Source organism: Lissotriton vulgaris, chromosome 2_1 (assembly GCF_964263255.1).
Source record: "Lissotriton vulgaris chromosome 2_1, aLisVul1.2, whole genome shotgun sequence".
In the NCBI taxonomy this organism is placed as follows: domain Eukaryota; kingdom Metazoa; phylum Chordata; class Amphibia; order Caudata; family Salamandridae; genus Lissotriton; species Lissotriton vulgaris.
Genome location: NC_141687.1, coordinates 403,047,544 through 403,064,100, shown reverse-complemented (window position 1 = coordinate 403,064,100; position 16,557 = coordinate 403,047,544). Strand labels below are relative to the sequence as shown.

The 16,557-nt window shown below is 47.6% G+C and overlaps 1 protein-coding gene across 1 annotated transcript in view; it reads right to left on the bottom strand.

Annotated features, from left to right (window-relative positions):
* LOC147730469 (cyclic nucleotide-binding domain-containing protein 2-like) overlaps window positions 1–16,557 on the bottom strand; it is an 822,009-nt gene that overhangs the window by 644,121 nt on the left and 161,331 nt on the right. The window contains 1 exon segment of the mRNA XM_086954071.1: window positions 14,558–14,721. Within this exon segment, the coding sequence (XP_086810197.1) occupies window positions 14,558–14,721 (164 nt within the window).

Here is a 16,557-nt window from a genome sequence, read left to right as displayed (position 1 = left end):
TGTTTATCTGCACCAGCCGGTTCTGCCAGCGGAAGATGATCCGGAAGGGATGCCCCCACGAGTAAGAGATGTTCTGCTCCCTCAGGAAGGTGGTCACCGGACGGAACTCCCTCCGCTTCCGAAGGGTCGAGGCAGCCAGGTCCTGGTACAGCTGTGGATGGTGGTCTCGAAACTGCAGAGAGGAGATGGTCCTAGCTTGGCGCAGGATACGTTCCTTCAGTTGAAAATCGTGCACACAGACGAGGATATCGGGAGGAGGGCCCCCTCCCCGTCTGGGCAGCCCCACTCTGTGCACCCTGTCCATCCGTATGTCCTGCACGCTCTCATCGCCCAAGATTTGCAAGAATAGGGCCTGAACATATTCACGGAGGTCCCCGGCTTCTCCTTGCCACGGCACAGCCTTGATGCGAATGTTATTCCGCCTGGAGCGGTTCTCCAAATCCTCCGTGTGGGTTTGCAAATCTAAATTTTGTTCCGTGAGACGGATAATGTCCTGCTGTAGCTGATGTACATCATTCGCCAAGCTGAGGTCGTGATCCTCCAGCGTCGCCACACGCTCGCCGATCCCATCCACATCTCTCCTCACCTCCCGCAGGTCCGATGCCAACTGCGATCTGAGTTCCGAGATGTCCTCCCTGATGGAGGAAAAGAGCTCTGTCATGAAGGCTTTAGTGGCAGGCGCCTCATCGTCAGATTGCCTCGAGGAGCCACTAGCTTCCGGTGATGCCGGCTGCTGAGAGTTCTTGGGGGCACCATCCTTCCCCGGCCTCCCCTTGCGCAGTGAGGTGGTCATCCTGAGGGTCCGCCCCAGCTCTCAGCGTGGTGGGCCTCCCGCTCCCGGAAGTCCCTGCAGCGGTGGGAGGTTGGGCCCGCAAGCGGTGAAGAGCACTCCCTCAGGCAATCCGTGCAAGGGCACGGCCCTCCTCCGCCAGCAACTGGTACCACCCCGGTAATGCAACAGTCAGTAAGCGCGGTCCACAGGGCAGGGTGGGCTGCCGCACCGGGGAATGATGCTATGGGCACCAGGCAAAGGCAGTGTCACCACACGAGGCCCCCAGTACTATGATACCCCAGCGCCCTCCACGGATTCTTCAGAATGGCGCCGCTGTTTCCACCGCCGAAACGGCCCCTCCGTGGCCAGGTGGTAAGTGTCCCGATCACCTGGGCCGTTCTATGCGCTCCCGCGCTGAAGTTCCAGCGCCACTCACGGGGAACCAACCCCGGTCGCAGAATGCGAAGAGGCCGAGAGAGCTCCCCGACGACGCCGGCCAGGCCACCGCTCAACCAGGCCAAGATGCCGCTCCCCCACAAAGTCAGTGGCCAGCTCGCAGGATGTGCTCAAGGGCCTCAGGCCAGGGCCACCCCCAGCAGCTTACTCCAGGGATAATTAGGGTCGGACCGCAGAGCTCCACGAAGAAGTCTCCCCCAAAATGGCGCCACAGATGTAGCTGGCGGTCGCGCCTCTCTCTCCAGCAGCTGCCGCGTCCACCCCAGGTATCCAAGCCTCCGAGTCTCCCTTGTGCCAATCCGCCTCCACACAGATGCCAATGTCCGGGTCCAGAGAGGCAGGGCAACCCACAAAGTCCCCCGGGAGGCGCAGGCCAGCCCTGCAGCAAACTCTAGGGCAGGTCCGCCCCTAGGACAGGCCAGCACAGGCAGCGGCCCACATTACCGCCACTGCAGGGTTCACTCTCTCCCCCACCGTTCTGGCACACTCTGTGTTCGGCAGCTCGGGAACTGTGGAACTGTGCCCCCACGGGCTCCCAGTCACTGTGGCCCTGCTAGGTCCGGGCCTCTGGGCCTCCCCGCCGTCTCCTCCTCGCAGGCCAGCTGCTCCAGTCGTCACCCCTCGATGGCCGATCGTCCTGTAGTCCGGACCCGGCTCCAAACAGTCAGGGTTCCCGCCATCTAGGCCCTGCCCAGCTCTGCTCCGATCGACTCTGGGGGCCCCCAATTCCCCCTGACCTGCGTTGCCGATGTCTCCTCCTGAGCGCTCCGATGAGGCCCGCCCCCTGCCTTCGCGGGGCGCAGTGCATGGACCCAAATATTTACAACAAGGGGTGGTGAGGGACAGAGTCTCTGAATTAAAGTTTGGTCTGCCCTGTTCCCATGATGCACTGGGCCAGGGACAGACTGATTTGCATATAGCCAGGTTCTGAGCTGGGATGGGGCAGTGAGATAAATAACGGTGATGGATCAAGCCCTGATCTTTGGACTGGGTAAGAGTGGTCTGCTTAATTCAGACACTCTGTTCATCACCACCCCCTTTTCTGAATCGTTTTTGGCCACTATAGGTGTGGCAGGGTATACTCAGACATGAGTTCCTTTCTCACTGCTCCATCAGGATTCAAGCAAGCCGGGCCGAAGACGGCTGAAATGCCAGAAACCGGTCCCCGGTAGCTTGTCTCCTTTCTGGTGAAGATTTGGCTTGGTAGTTTGGTCTGCCCTGTTCCCATGATGCACTGGGCCAGGGACAGACTGATTTGCATATAGCCAGGTTCTGAGCTGGGATGGGGCAGTGAGATAAATAACGGTGATGGATCAAGCCCTGATCTTTGGACTGGGTAAGAGTGGTCTGCTTAATTCAGACACTCTGTTCATCACCATCCCCTTTTCTGAATCGTTTTTGGCCACTATAGGTGTGGCAGGGTATACTCAGACATGAGTCCCTTTCTCACTGCTCCATCAGGATTCAAGCAAGCCGGGCCGAAGACGGCTGAAATGCCAGATACCGGTCCCCGGTAGCTTGTCTCCTTTCTGGTGAAGATTTGGCTTGGTAGTTTGGTCTGCCCTGTTCCCATGATGCACTGGGCCAGGGACAGACTGATTTGCATATAGCCAGGTTCTGAGCTGGGATGGGGCAGTGAGATAAATAACGGTGATGGATCAAGCCCTGATCTTTGGACTGGGTAAGAGTGGTCTGCTTAATTCAGACACTCTGTTCATCACCACCCCCTTTTCTGAATCGTTTTTGGCCACTATAGGTGTGGCAGGGTATACTCAGACATGAGTCCCTTTCTCACTGCTCCATCAGGATTCAAGCAAGCCGGGCCGAAGACGGCTGAAATGCCAGAAACCGGTCCCCGGTAGCTTGTCTCCTTTCTGGTGAAGATTTGGCTTGGTAGTTTGGTCTGCCCTGTTCCCATGATGCACTGGGCCAGGGACAGACTGATTTGCATTTAGCCAGGTTCTGAGCTGGGATGGGGCAGTGAGATAAATAACGGTGATGGATCAAGCCCTGATCTTTGGACTGGGTAAGAGTGGTCTGCTTAATTCAGACACTCTGTTCATCACCACCTCCTTTTCTGAATCGTTTTTGGCCACTATAGGTGTGGCAGGGTATACTCAGACATGAGTCCCTTTCTCACTGCTCCATCAGGATTCAAGCAAGCCGGGCCGAAGACGGCTGAAATGCCAGAAACCGGTCCCCGGTAGCTTGTCTCCTTTCTGGTGAAGATTTGGCTTGGTAGTTTGGTCTGCCCTGTTCCCATGATGCACTGGGCCAGGGACAGACTGATTTGCATATAGCCAGGTTCTGAGCTGGGATGGGGCAGTGAGATAAATAACGGTGATGGATCAAGCCCTGATCTTTGGACTGGGTAAGAGTGGTCTGCTTAATTCAGACACTCTGTTCATCACCACCCCCTTTTCTGAATCGTTTTTGGCCACTATAGGTGTGGCAGGGTATACTCAGACATGAGTCCCTTTCTCACTGCTCCATCAGGAGTCAAGCAAGCCGGGCCGAAGACGGCTGAAATGCCAGAAACCGGTCCCCGGTAGCTTGTCTCCTTTCTGGTGAAGATTTGGCTTGGTAGTTTGGTCTGCCCTGTTCCCATGATGCACTGGGCCAGGGACAGACTGATTTGCATATAGCCAGGTTCTGAGCTGGGATGGGGCAGTGAGATAAATAACGGTGATGGATCAAGCCCTGATCTTTGGACTGGGTAAGAGTGGTCTGCTTAATTCAGACACTCTGTTCATCACCACCCCCTTTTCTGAATCGTTTTTGGCCACTATAGGTGTGGCAGGGTATACTCAGACATGAGTCCCTTTCTCACTGCTCCATCAGGATTCAAGCAAGCCGGGCCGAAGACGGCTGAAATGCCAGAAACCGGTCCCCGGTAGCTTGTCTCCTTTCTGGTGAAGATTTGGCTTGGTAGTTTGGTCTTCCCTGTTCCCATGATGCACTGGGCCAGGGACAGACTGATTTGCATATAGCCAGGTTCTGAGCTGGGATGGGGCAGTGAGATAAATAACGGTGATGGATCAAGCCCTGATCTTTGGACTGGGTAAGAGTGGTCTGCTTAATTCAGACACTCTGTTCATCACCACCCCCTTTTCTGAATCGTTTTTGGCCACTATAGGTGTGGCAGGGTATACTCAGACATGAGTCCCTTTCTCACTGCTCCATCAGGATTCAAGCAAGCCGGGCCGAAGACGGCTGAAATGCCAGAAACCGGTCCCCGGTAGCTTGTCTCCTTTCTGGTGAAGATTTGGCTTGTGTCAGGAATATCAGGGCGGCTTGCGGTCTAGGGCCCGCCCCACGGCATGAGTTATGCTCGAGGTATTTGTGTGGGAAAGTTCACAGTTTTCCCTCCAGGGGGCGCTGGTGGTTCGCTTGCACAACCTACAGTAACATATGTTGATGCATACAATGATGTGTGATGTAAATGTACTTGGAACATGCTCTTTATACCCCTTAGTTTGCCTAATGCGTGAGATTTGACTGTCTCACGCGAAATGAGTGAGGTTTGGCACCTCACGCGAGATGCGTGAGGTTTGGCAAGCGGTATTGAAAACCTCACGCGAAATGCGTGAGAAACGGCAAGCGGTCGCATTTAACATCGGGCGTAGCCACGTTAACGTGCGCGACCACGCCCAGACCTCTTTGCTCACTATTCTAGAGATCTTGAGGGTGAAGCAGCGTCTCCCTGTAGCTCTGAGTGGAGTTCAGAGTTTTGGAAGCATTTTCTTGGACTTTGCTTCTGGAAGTGGTTGGCAATCCTTTTGAAGGTCCTTTGGGAAGGCGCAACCTGCTGTGGAGGCATTTGGGAATCCTTTGCAGTACCTGTAAGTTGGATATCTGAGGCTTAGGTTTCTTCGGCCACGCCCTGTGTATCAGTAGAGTAGGTCGTACTCTACAGGTAGGACATTTTAAGCTATTTTCTGCGCCAATATTTAAAGTCCATTATAGTAAACTTATTTAAAAGTGTTTTTGAGTCTTTTATCTGCGCAAATTACACATTCTTTGTTCTCTGTGAAATAATTCTCTGAGAGCTTAGGCTCTAACTTGTTGGGTCTTTTTCTTATGGTTTCTTTGGTCGCAATCCATAACCGTCGCAGTACGAATTGACATTACAAAAGAAAGAATTATATTGTTAAAGAAAGAATTTTCAAGTGAAGGTTTTGAACTTGAGATTATTTATGTAAAGACTGCACTAGAGATTATTCATGTAAAAGTTTATGTTTTACTAGGCGAAGAGACATTTTTGACTGTCATTGCAAAGGGGTTATTTACAAGAAAGGTGTCATTCTGTCAGTGTTGAATCTGAGACCCAAATGTGTTTTCTTTTGATGCTTAATTTAAAGGAATGATTTCATATATGTTAATTTGGAGTTAAACCCAGGTTAAAGACAAAAGGTCTTTTATTGAGGGGTGAAATTTTAGTTCTTTAAGCTGTTGCAGAGTTCTTAGAATATCGGTATAGATTTGCAACACTAACTTTTCCTTTTCAGATCTCCTTCCCTGCTGTTCCCTACCCAACTCCCCTGACTAACTTTTCCTTTTCAGATCTCCTTCCCTGCTGTTCCTTTCCCAACACCCTTTTCCCCTCGCTTGATCACTTCAATATTCTGTGTATTTACTACAATCAGAATTGGAGGTATCGAGAGGTGGGCCCCTATATCAACTCGACAGATCCTGAGGAAGACCTCGTCTGACAGAATAGTGAGCCCACGAATTATTTTCCTCCTGATCTGTCGGAGTTGCTATAATGGCCACCTTAGATGATTTAATGGCGGTAATTGTAAAAATGCAAACTGATCTAAATGAAACCATGAATGCAACTGCGTTATTGGCTGAGAAAGTGGATAACATTCAACTTCAGAATACACCATTGCCTGATGAAGTTCAGGATACAGGTTCAAGAGCTCCCACTAATATCTCTGTTACTGTACCCCCGCAAATTCCTTTAGCATCCCCAGAACGTTTTACTGGAGATCCTTCTAAGGTGCAAACCTTCTTGACACAAATTGAGTTGCACTTTTCTTGCAGGCCTGCAGCCTTTCCCACTCCTCAATCTAGGATTGCGTTCCTTATATCCTACCTGTCTGGAGATGCCGCTACTTGGGCGGTTCCGTTGGTCAGACAGGATAGTGCCTTATTATATAACTGGAGACGTTTTGTAGGGGAATTTGAAAAGGTGTTTGATAGGCGAACTGTAACTTTATCTGCAGACAGGGAATTATTGCAATTAAGACAAGGAAACAGAGACCTTATTTCTTATTTGTCCCATTTTAACAGACTGGTGGCCGAAACCTCTTGGCCAGAAGAAAAGAGAGCTGCTCTTTTTTATCAGGGTTTGCGGGATGAGTTGAAAGATGTTCTTGCACAAATTGATCCACAACCAACTGCATGTTCGGATTTGATTAATCTAACCTTACGACTGGATCATCGGCTCTCTGAAAGAAGGTCAGATAAAAGAAAGAGCGAGAAGCCAAATTGGAAGAATGAACCTAGATCTCGGACTCAACTATCTCACTCCGAATCCAGTTCAGAACCAATGGAGATCGGAGCTCTTAGACAACCATTATCTAAGGAAGAAAAAGAAACCCGACGCAAAAATGGACAATGTCTTTACTGTGGTCGCAAAGGACATTTCGTGAAGGATTGCTTGATGAAGCCAAAAACGAAGTCCTTCAGTGCAAACAAGGCGGCAATCCTAGAAAAAACAGATCAAACGTCGGAAAACTAGTTTGCCCGAGATGTTTAGAAGGGGATCTCTTGGGTACCATCGCTTACCCTTCCATAAACTCTTGTGTGTCCAATTACAAAGCTCATTTCAGGTTAGCAGTACAAATTCAAGTAACTCTTAAGATTTGGCAAATGGAAGTTTTAATTGACTCTGGTGCTACTGGGAACTTTGTTGATCTAGACACTGTACAGAGACTAAGTATCATTTGCGAGAAAAAAGAAACTCCAGAAATTGTCCAAGCAGTCGATGGGAAGGTTTTGTCCGGAGGGCCAGTTACAATGCAAACCTCAAAAGTGGTTATGATCTGTGAGGATTCAAAGAAACAAAGACATTTAGAAGAAGTGCAATTCGATGTGATCCAAGCTCCTCAATATGGGTTTATTTTGGGCATGCCTTGGCTCTGCTTGCATAATCCTCTAATCGATTGGCAAAAAAGAGAACTTGTATTCCTCTCAGAGTTTTGTCAGTCATCTTGTTTAAAAATCTTGGAACCAATTGTAAGTAAAATCGCAACTGCAGAAGAAAAAGAGACAATTTTACCCAAAGCATACAGAGAATTTCAGGAGGTGTTTAGTGAAGAGAAAGCAGCAAAACTTCCACCTCATCGAAGCTATGATTGTCAGATTGATCTTCTGCCAGGATCATGTGTACCCAATTGTAGAATTTACGCATTATCAGAAAAAGAAAACCAACATTTGAGAGACTATCTAGACCAATATCTAGAAAATGGTTTTATCCGTCCTTCTAAGTCTCCAGCTGCCTCCCCTTTGTTTTTTATTCCAAAAGCGAATGGGGAATTAAGAACTTGCATCGACTATAGGGCGCTGAATAAAATAACCATCAAAAATAAATATCCATTGCCGTTAATCCCTGTCCTTTTGGATCAAGTCAAGACAGCAGTGATTTATACCAAACTTGATCTCAGAGGGGCTTATCACTTGGTACGAATCCGACAAGGAGACGAGTGGAAGACTGCATTCAAAACTCGATATGGTCTGTTTGAATACTTGGTAATGCCATTCGGTCTCTGTAACGCCCCAGCAGCATTCCAATTCTTCCTCAATGATGTCTTGCGAGAATTTTTAGATCTATTTGTTATCGTCTATATCGATGATATTTTAATCTACTCAAACTCTGTGGAAGAACATGAAGGCCATGTAAAACAAGTTTTGAAAACCCTACAAAAACATAATTTGTATTGTAAATTAACAAAATGTGACTTTCATGTATTTGAAGTGGAATTTTTAGGTGTCCTACTCACCCCAACAGGAATGAAAATGACTGATCGAAAGATCCAAGCAGTAGCTGAGTGGCCTATTCCAACTTCAGTCCGGGATGTACAATGTTTTTTGGGTTTTGCAAACTTTTACCGTCGATTTATTGATCACTTTTCTGCAGTAGTAGCTCCTATCACAAGATTACTGAGAAAAAAGGTAAAATTTGAATGGTCTTCCGAGGCAAATGATGCATTTCAGAAACTAAAAAAGGCGTTCACAGCAGCTCCAATTTTAATGCACCCGGATGTTAAAGAACCTTTCATAATCGAAGCAGATGCGTCAGATGTGGCAATTGCAGCTATTCTTTCTCAAAGGCATCCTAAAACTGGTCAAATGCATCCGGTGGCATACATGTCACGAAAATTGAACTCAGCCGAACAAAACTATATCATCGCAGAAAAAGAGTTACTTGCTATCCTAGAAGCCTTCAGAGAATGGAGACACTACATCATGGGAGCTAAATTCACGGTAACCGTTTACACGGATCATAGGAATTTGCAATTTATGAGCTCAGCCAGAATGTTGACACCCAGACAGCTAAGATGGATGATGTTTTTTGCAGAATACGATTTCGTAGTAACTTATCGACCTGGTCAAGACAACAAGAAAGCTGATGCTCTTTCTAGGAAAGATTCTTCTTTGCACAGGTTCGAAGGAGATCCACAAGCGATCATAAGCCCAGATAAAGTACTTTGTTTGATATCAGCCGATCAATTTCTAGAGAAAATACACGAAAACTTCTCTCCTAATCAATGGAAAAAATGGGAGAATAAGGAAGAGAATCAAACTATCAAAGAGGGATTACCATTTCATGGAAGGCAAATCTATCTACCAACCAAAGAACTACAAAGAACTGTTTTCAGTTGGTTACATTCTCATCCAATGGCAGGACATCCGGGTCCGAGGAAGACAGTGGAGAAAATACAAAGATTATTCTGGTGGCCAACTCTGCAGAAAGATGTGACTCAAATGGCTCAAAACTGTGAAACTTGTGCAAGATTCAAAACGGATCACAGTAAACCAAAAGGTCTGTTGCAAGTGCTACCCACTCCAACCAGACCTTGGGAACATATTTCCTTGGACTTCATTACAAATCTTCCGCAAAACAGTCAACATTCAGTTATCTTGGTAGTTGTAGACAGTTTAACAAAGTACGCACATTTCATAGCTTGTAAACAATTGCCTACAGCTGGACAGTTAGCGCAAATCTTTCTAAAAAATATCGTGAAACTACATGGACTGCCTTCAGTATTGATATCGGATCGAGGTTCTCAGTTTTCATCCAAGTTCTGGCAACAATGGTGTCAATGTCTACAGATCACGTCAAATATGTCAACCAGTCATCATCCTCAAACGGATGGTCAAACCGAACGATTAAATCAAACCCTGAAGCAATATTTGCGATGCTATGTAACAGATTCAAAAGAGTCTTGGTTGGATTTGCTATGGTTTGCTGAGATAGCCTATAACTCATCACCTCATTCTTCTACAGGATCCTCTCCTTTTGAGGCCCTATATGGCTATATACCAAAAACAATTCCTCTAAATCTGCCCAAAGAAGAGACCAATGCACCCGCAGTTCAAGAGACGGTGCAAATTATGCAGAACATTCATCAGAAAATTCACAAAAGGCTATTACAAAGTAAAGAGAAATACAAGCAGCAATATGATAAGCGTCATCGAGCAGGACCAATGTATTCTTCTGGAGATAAGGTGTGGTTATCCACTAAGAACTTACAATTTAAACACAAAAACATGTTTCGTCCCAAATTCATTGGTCCATATTCAGTGATCCGTCAAGTTAATCCAGTGACATACAAATTGCAACTTCCCAAGAACTTGCGGATTCATCCTGTATTTCATACGTCATTGTTAAAGCCAGCTAGACAAGGTGTAACCCCCAAACCTGCACCGATCCTGATTCAGGGCAATTGGGAGTATGAGGTGCAGAAGATATTGGATTCTAAACGCAGAGGCACGAAACTATGGTATCTGGTTTCCTGGAAAGGTTACGGTTCTGAGAATGATTCTTGGGAACCAGCAGAACATGTTCATGCCCCTCGGTTGTTACGCAGATTCCACCTCCTTCATCCTTCTAAGCCAGGCCCTAGACCGCTCTTGGGAGGGGGAGGTACTGTCAGGAATATCAGGGCGGCTTGCGGTCTAGGGCCCGCCCCACGGCATGAGTTATGCTCGAGGTATTTGTGTGGGAAAGTTCACAGTTTTCCCTCCAGGGGGCGCTGGTGGTTCGCTTGCACAACCTACAGTAACATATGTTGATGCATACAATGATGTGTGATGTAAATGTACTTGGAACATGCTCTTTATACCCCTTAGTTTGCCTAATGCGTGAGATTTGACTGTCTCACGCGAAATGAGTGAGGTTTGGCACCTCACGCGAGATGCGTGAGGTTTGGCAAGCGGTATTGAAAACCTCACGCGAAATGCGTGAGAAACGGCAAGCGGTCGCATTTAACATCGGGCGTAGCCACGTTAACGTGCGCGACCACGCCCAGACCTCTTTGCTCACTATTCTAGAGATCTTGAGGGTGAAGCAGCGTCTCCCTGTAGCTCTGAGTGGAGTTCAGAGTTTTGGAAGCATTTTCTTGGACTTTGCTTCTGGAAGTGGTTGGCAATCCTTTTGAAGGTCCTTTGGGAAGGCGCAACCTGCTGTGGAGGCATTTGGGAATCCTTTGCAGTACCTGTAAGTTGGATATCTGAGGCTTAGGTTTCTTCGGCCACGCCCTGTGTATCAGTAGAGTAGGTCGTACTCTACAGGTAGGACATTTTAAGCTATTTTCTGCGCCAATATTTAAAGTCCATTATAGTAAACTTATTTAAAAGTGTTTTTGAGTCTTTTATCTGCGCAAATTACACATTCTTTGTTCTCTGTGAAATAATTCTCTGAGAGCTTAGGCTCTAACTTGTTGGGTCTTTTTCTTATGGTTTCTTTGGTCGCAATCCATAACCGTCGCAGTACGAATTGACATTACAAAAGAAAGAATTATATTGTTAAAGAAAGAATTTTCAAGTGAAGGTTTTGAACTTGAGATTATTTATGTAAAGACTGCACTAGAGATTATTCATGTAAAAGTTTATGTTTTACTAGGCGAAGAGACATTTTTGACTGTCATTGCAAAGGGGTTATTTACAAGAAAGGTGTCATTCTGTCAGTGTTGAATCTGAGACCCAAATGTGTTTTCTTTTGATGCTTAATTTAAAGGAATGATTTCATATATGTTAATTTGGAGTTAAACCCAGGTTAAAGACAAAAGGTCTTTTATTGAGGGGTGAAATTTTAGTTCTTTAAGCTGTTGCAGAGTTCTTAGAATATCGGTATAGATTTGCAACACTAACTTTTCCTTTTCAGATCTCCTTCCCTGCTGTTCCCTACCCAACTCCCCTGACTAACTTTTCCTTTTCAGATCTCCTTCCCTGCTGTTCCTTTCCCAACACCCTTTTCCCCTCGCTTGATCACTTCAATATTCTGTGTATTTACTACAATCAGAATTGGAGGTATCGAGAGGTGGGCCCCTATATCAACTCGACAGATCCTGAGGAAGACCTCGTCTGACAGCTTGGTAGTTTGGTCTGCCCTGTTCCCATGATGCACTGGGCCAGGGACAGACTGATTTGCATATAGCCAGGTTCTGAGCTGGGATGGGGCAGTGAGATAAATAACGGTGATGGATCAAGCCCTGATCTTTGGACTGGGTAAGAGTGGTCTGCTTAATTCAGACACTCTGTTCATCACCACCCCCTTTTCTGAATCGTTTTTGGCCACTATAGGTGTGGCAGGGTATACTCAGACATGAGTCCCTTTCTCACTGCTCCATCAGGATTCAAGCAAGCCGGGCCGAAGACGGCTGAAATGCCAGAAACCGGTCCCCGGTAGCTTGTCTCCTTTCTGGTGAAGATTTGGCTTGGTAGTTTGGTCTGCCCTGTTCCCATGATGCACTGGGCCAGGGACAGACTGATTTGCATATAGCCAGGTTCTGAGCTGGGATGGGGCAGTGAGATAAATAACGGTGATGGATCAAGCCCTGATCTTTGGACTGGGTAAGAGTGGTCTGCTTAATTCAGACACTCTGTTCATCACCACCCCCTTTTCTGAATCGTGCATGGACCCAGGCACTATCGATCTCCACCGGGACCGGAGGCCGCCCCGTCTCGGACGGGCTCCGCAGGTACGCAACTCCGCGGCTGCACAGGCCGCGACTCGGCTCCACTGTACCGGCCTCCCCAGACGTCGGAGCACTCCGCTAATGGCACCGGAGCAGTCCGCCTGACATCTGCGGTTTCCGCCGTCGGTGAAACTCCGGGCAGCACCCCCGGGACCCCCGCTATCCGTTGCTTTGTTGGTCAGGCGTCGGAGAGGCTCGAAGAAGCGTCCTACTCCGACGCCATCTTGGCCACGCCCCTCGGGAAACATTTTTTAAGGGAAAGGGGCCTCGCTGTTTTTCAGGTGCTCCTGGGCTGGAGGGCTGGGAATAAGTTTTTAAGAGAAAGGGGCCTCGCTGTTTTTTTCAGTTGCTCCTGCGCTGGAGGGCTGAGGAATAATTTTGTAATAGAAAGGGGTCAAGCTATTTTCAGGTGCTCCTGCACTGAAGGGGCTGGGAATAATTAGGTAATGGAAAGGGGCCTGTCTGATTTTCAGGTGCTCAGCTTGTAGGACATTGTCACCTTGACCCTGTGTCCTTCCCAAGAACAATATCCTCCCACTTACATTCCTTGTGTGTTTCATGAAAGAGCATGCCTGCGAATGTGGGCCACGCCCCGTGAATGTGGGCCACGCCCCGCAAATGTAGGCAACTTGTTTCGTCAGTGCCTGGGCCAAATTGTGATCCCAATCCGACCCTGCTCCCAGGTATAAAACCTGCTTGATCTGTAGAACTAGTCCCTTCATCAGCAAGCTCAGTCTGTTTGCCAGTATTTTAGCTAAACAATTTCGCGTCACAATTAAATAGGGAGAGTGACCTATAGGCATCACATGTGGTAGCATCGTTTAAGCGATGCTATAATCGTCAGTTTGCGCATCGTTAGTGGGAGAGTTCCTAAGTGTTTTGCCTCCTATTATACTTTTTTCAGCTTTGGAGCTAGCTTTTCGGCATAACACTTGTAGAAGTCAGCGGGCAGCCCGTCTGGGCCTGGAGCTTTACCACAGCACAGTTGCATTTTGGCAGTATGGATCTCATCCTCCTCAATATCTGCAGTTAAGAACTCCCTGTGGGGCTCTCAGAACCAGCCAAGTCTACAAAATAGAACAGAAAATCTATGGTACGAGTCCCGTGTGTGGAATAGAGAGTGGAATAGAGTTCTGAAAATGTTCTAAGGATGCCCGCAGAGTCTGCTTGTAAGGAACCCATTGTGTCTGCTACTCCAAAACCATAGTTGGAGAATCTAGGATTTTGTGTCGTCTCAGCTAATGCTTTCCCAGTTGTTCCCTCTCCCCATACCAGCAGGTCAGATGATACTGGGATTGAAAGAGTTGTTCTCCTTCCCCCACGGTTTAATACTGTGTTGTCAGTTCCTGGAGCTGTGCTTGTTGCTGTCTCACTGGTGGCGGGTTTAAACAGTGCCTACGGGGGAGCCCAAGGAGCTCCCCCGTAGGCACTGTTTAAACCCGCCACCATCAGCTATCACCGCTGGCGTCCGCCATCTTGCCGCATGGTAGCATCCAGCACTGAACTTTCAGTAATCTTCTGCCTCCAGTGACTGATCAGGTCTGCCTTCCTCGCCGTAGTTGCTAAATGTATTAGGCATGTATCTTATGTGATTGCTGGCAGCCAGTGCCACTGCCAATACAGAATTACGTCAGATGACGGCCCGGGCGACAGGAGCCTCATGTAAGTCCCGCCATGTTGCTCACTAGCTCTCTGGAGCCCCCCCTACTGTGTATACATTATACATTACAGGGGTTCCATATTGAGAAAGCTACATAAAGCATTGTTTTCAATCTCAGTCTTTCTCACTTGTCTCTTTGACTAGTGTTATATAGTACTGGCACGTAGGCCAAACTCAAAGCACAAAGTTGTACTATCACCCCCTACATATCACAACCACACCTTTAAGTAAAACATGTCTGAAACTGGCATGTCCTTGCAAGAATATTAACTACTGAGAAACCCCAAATTGCTCATAACATAAACAAACAGTGAAGAGGCAATCATAGGAAATGAATATGCACTACTGTGGATGGAACTCTAAACATGTATTTTCATATTAAAATACCTCACAGCACAATAAGGAAAAGCATGGTTGTATTTGAAAGCCTTGTGCGTGACCTAAGGGTGTGCTGAAACATACCTTTCAAAGCGGATCACTTTGGCCAGCATGAGCTGCAGGTTGATGCTGTACCCAAGGTAGCTCGGCAGCGCAAGGAGGATCCGGCGCAACTGCTTTATTTCCTCTTGGGTTCTCCACTCTGGTCTTTTCTGGGTGATTCTTATGCCTTTCCAAGGAAAGCGATCCTTCAAAAAGAGCAAGATGAAGATGCTAAGTGTCAAAACACCAGCAAGACTACTGCTGACCTTCAACAGCTAGAGCTCTGTGCCTCTGTCTAGCTCTCAGTACCTAAATAACCCAGTCACTCAAGTCTAGAAGATGCTACAATTAAATGTCTCCTTATCACAGTTCTTAGAGTGTCCAGCCCATACCTCCTTCCTGACCGCTCCACAATCACTTGTACACAAATGTAATGTGTGCGTATGCCAGCTTTCACTATGATTATTCTGTATAAAGATAGAATGTGGTTCTACTGGAAACTGGTTTCTCAAAAACAGAATACTAACCTCCGGCCCAGGTGCAGCACATGTTCTTGGCCAACACAGAACTCTTTGCCATCAATTGCTTCTTTGCTCTCCGCAGGTTTTATTTTTAACCTGTCGGAGGCTCCTGTGGACTAAGCAAGCCTCCCCTGGCTCCTTTTTAGCTCGTTAATGGGCTCCTGACTACACGGCTCGCCAATTTTTGGGCTAGAGAACGACTAGGTCGCCCACCTTCCCCATAATACCGAGCCACTCAATGTCGGGAGCAGTGCCGTAGCTCCTAGTCGACCGTTTCATCATGCTCCGTGACCAGTACCCCAATCTGTGCACGTTTATCTGCAGTAGGGTCGGCATCAAAGGCACACTCCAGAAGGGAGATGTCAGCCGCCAACTTCCATATCCAACGGCGAACATCACGTAGAACATCAGATTGCACACCTATGCAGACCCCCCGGATGGTGTCCTTGAAGGTCTCCCAAAGGACCCCCACACTATCCACTGAACTCTCATTTACTTTAAAATAATTCTCAATCGCCTCCGCTATTGTTTGCTTAAACACCGGGTCTTTAAGCTCCGCCGGTTGAAGCCTCCATGCAAATTGTGGCGCTTGATAATCTGGGAACCACATCTCCAAGATCACTGGGGAGTGGTCAGAAAAAGATCGGGCTGCGTGGGATACATTCTTGACCCAATGACACGCCACTTCCGACAGTAACCAAAAATCAATACGAGAGCACGAGCCATGTACTGAAGATGCGAAAGGACTCTCGCAAGCCTCCGAATGACACAATCGCCAGATGTCGTACACATGCCCCGCATCTAGAAACCCCTACAACACAACCGACGCTCTTTTTGGCTTAGCCGCACCAGTCCCTTATCTGTCTTTGATGGCATCTAAATATAAATTGAAATCCCCTCCCCAGATGATTTCAGCAGGGGGAAATCCTACGCCACACATCCGAGAAAAAAGCAGAATCATCCACATTAGGCCCATAGATATTCACTAACAGCACACTCTTTCCACTCAGCATACCATGCACAATCACCAGCCGACCATCGTCATCCATCTCCGTTTTAATTTCCACAAAAGGAACACCCTTCTTCACTAAGCTTAGCACTTCCCTCGCATATGAGAAATATGAAGAAGACGCTCTCACGCTGGCCCAACTCACACCCATGTGTGCTGCGGACGTAATAGTTAGATGGGTTTCCTTAAGGAAAGCAACACTCACGCCCAAACGATCTAGACCCGCAAACACCATCCTGATTTTCTGAGGAGTATTTAGGCCACGTACGTTCCATGTAGTAAACTTGAGACTACTACCCATTACACGTTTGCAAGAAAATTTAGACCCTGAGTGGCAAATTCAGAGCAAATAAGCAGTTGACTGCAGTCGTTGTGATATATCACGTCTTGGCTCCTAGGAAATAACAAGGAACATCCCCCAAACCCCAGACCCATCCCCTGCAAACCCCTACCCACTTCAGCACCCCAACTATGCCAAAGCCATCCCAACACCCATCCCAGCCCATCCCTGA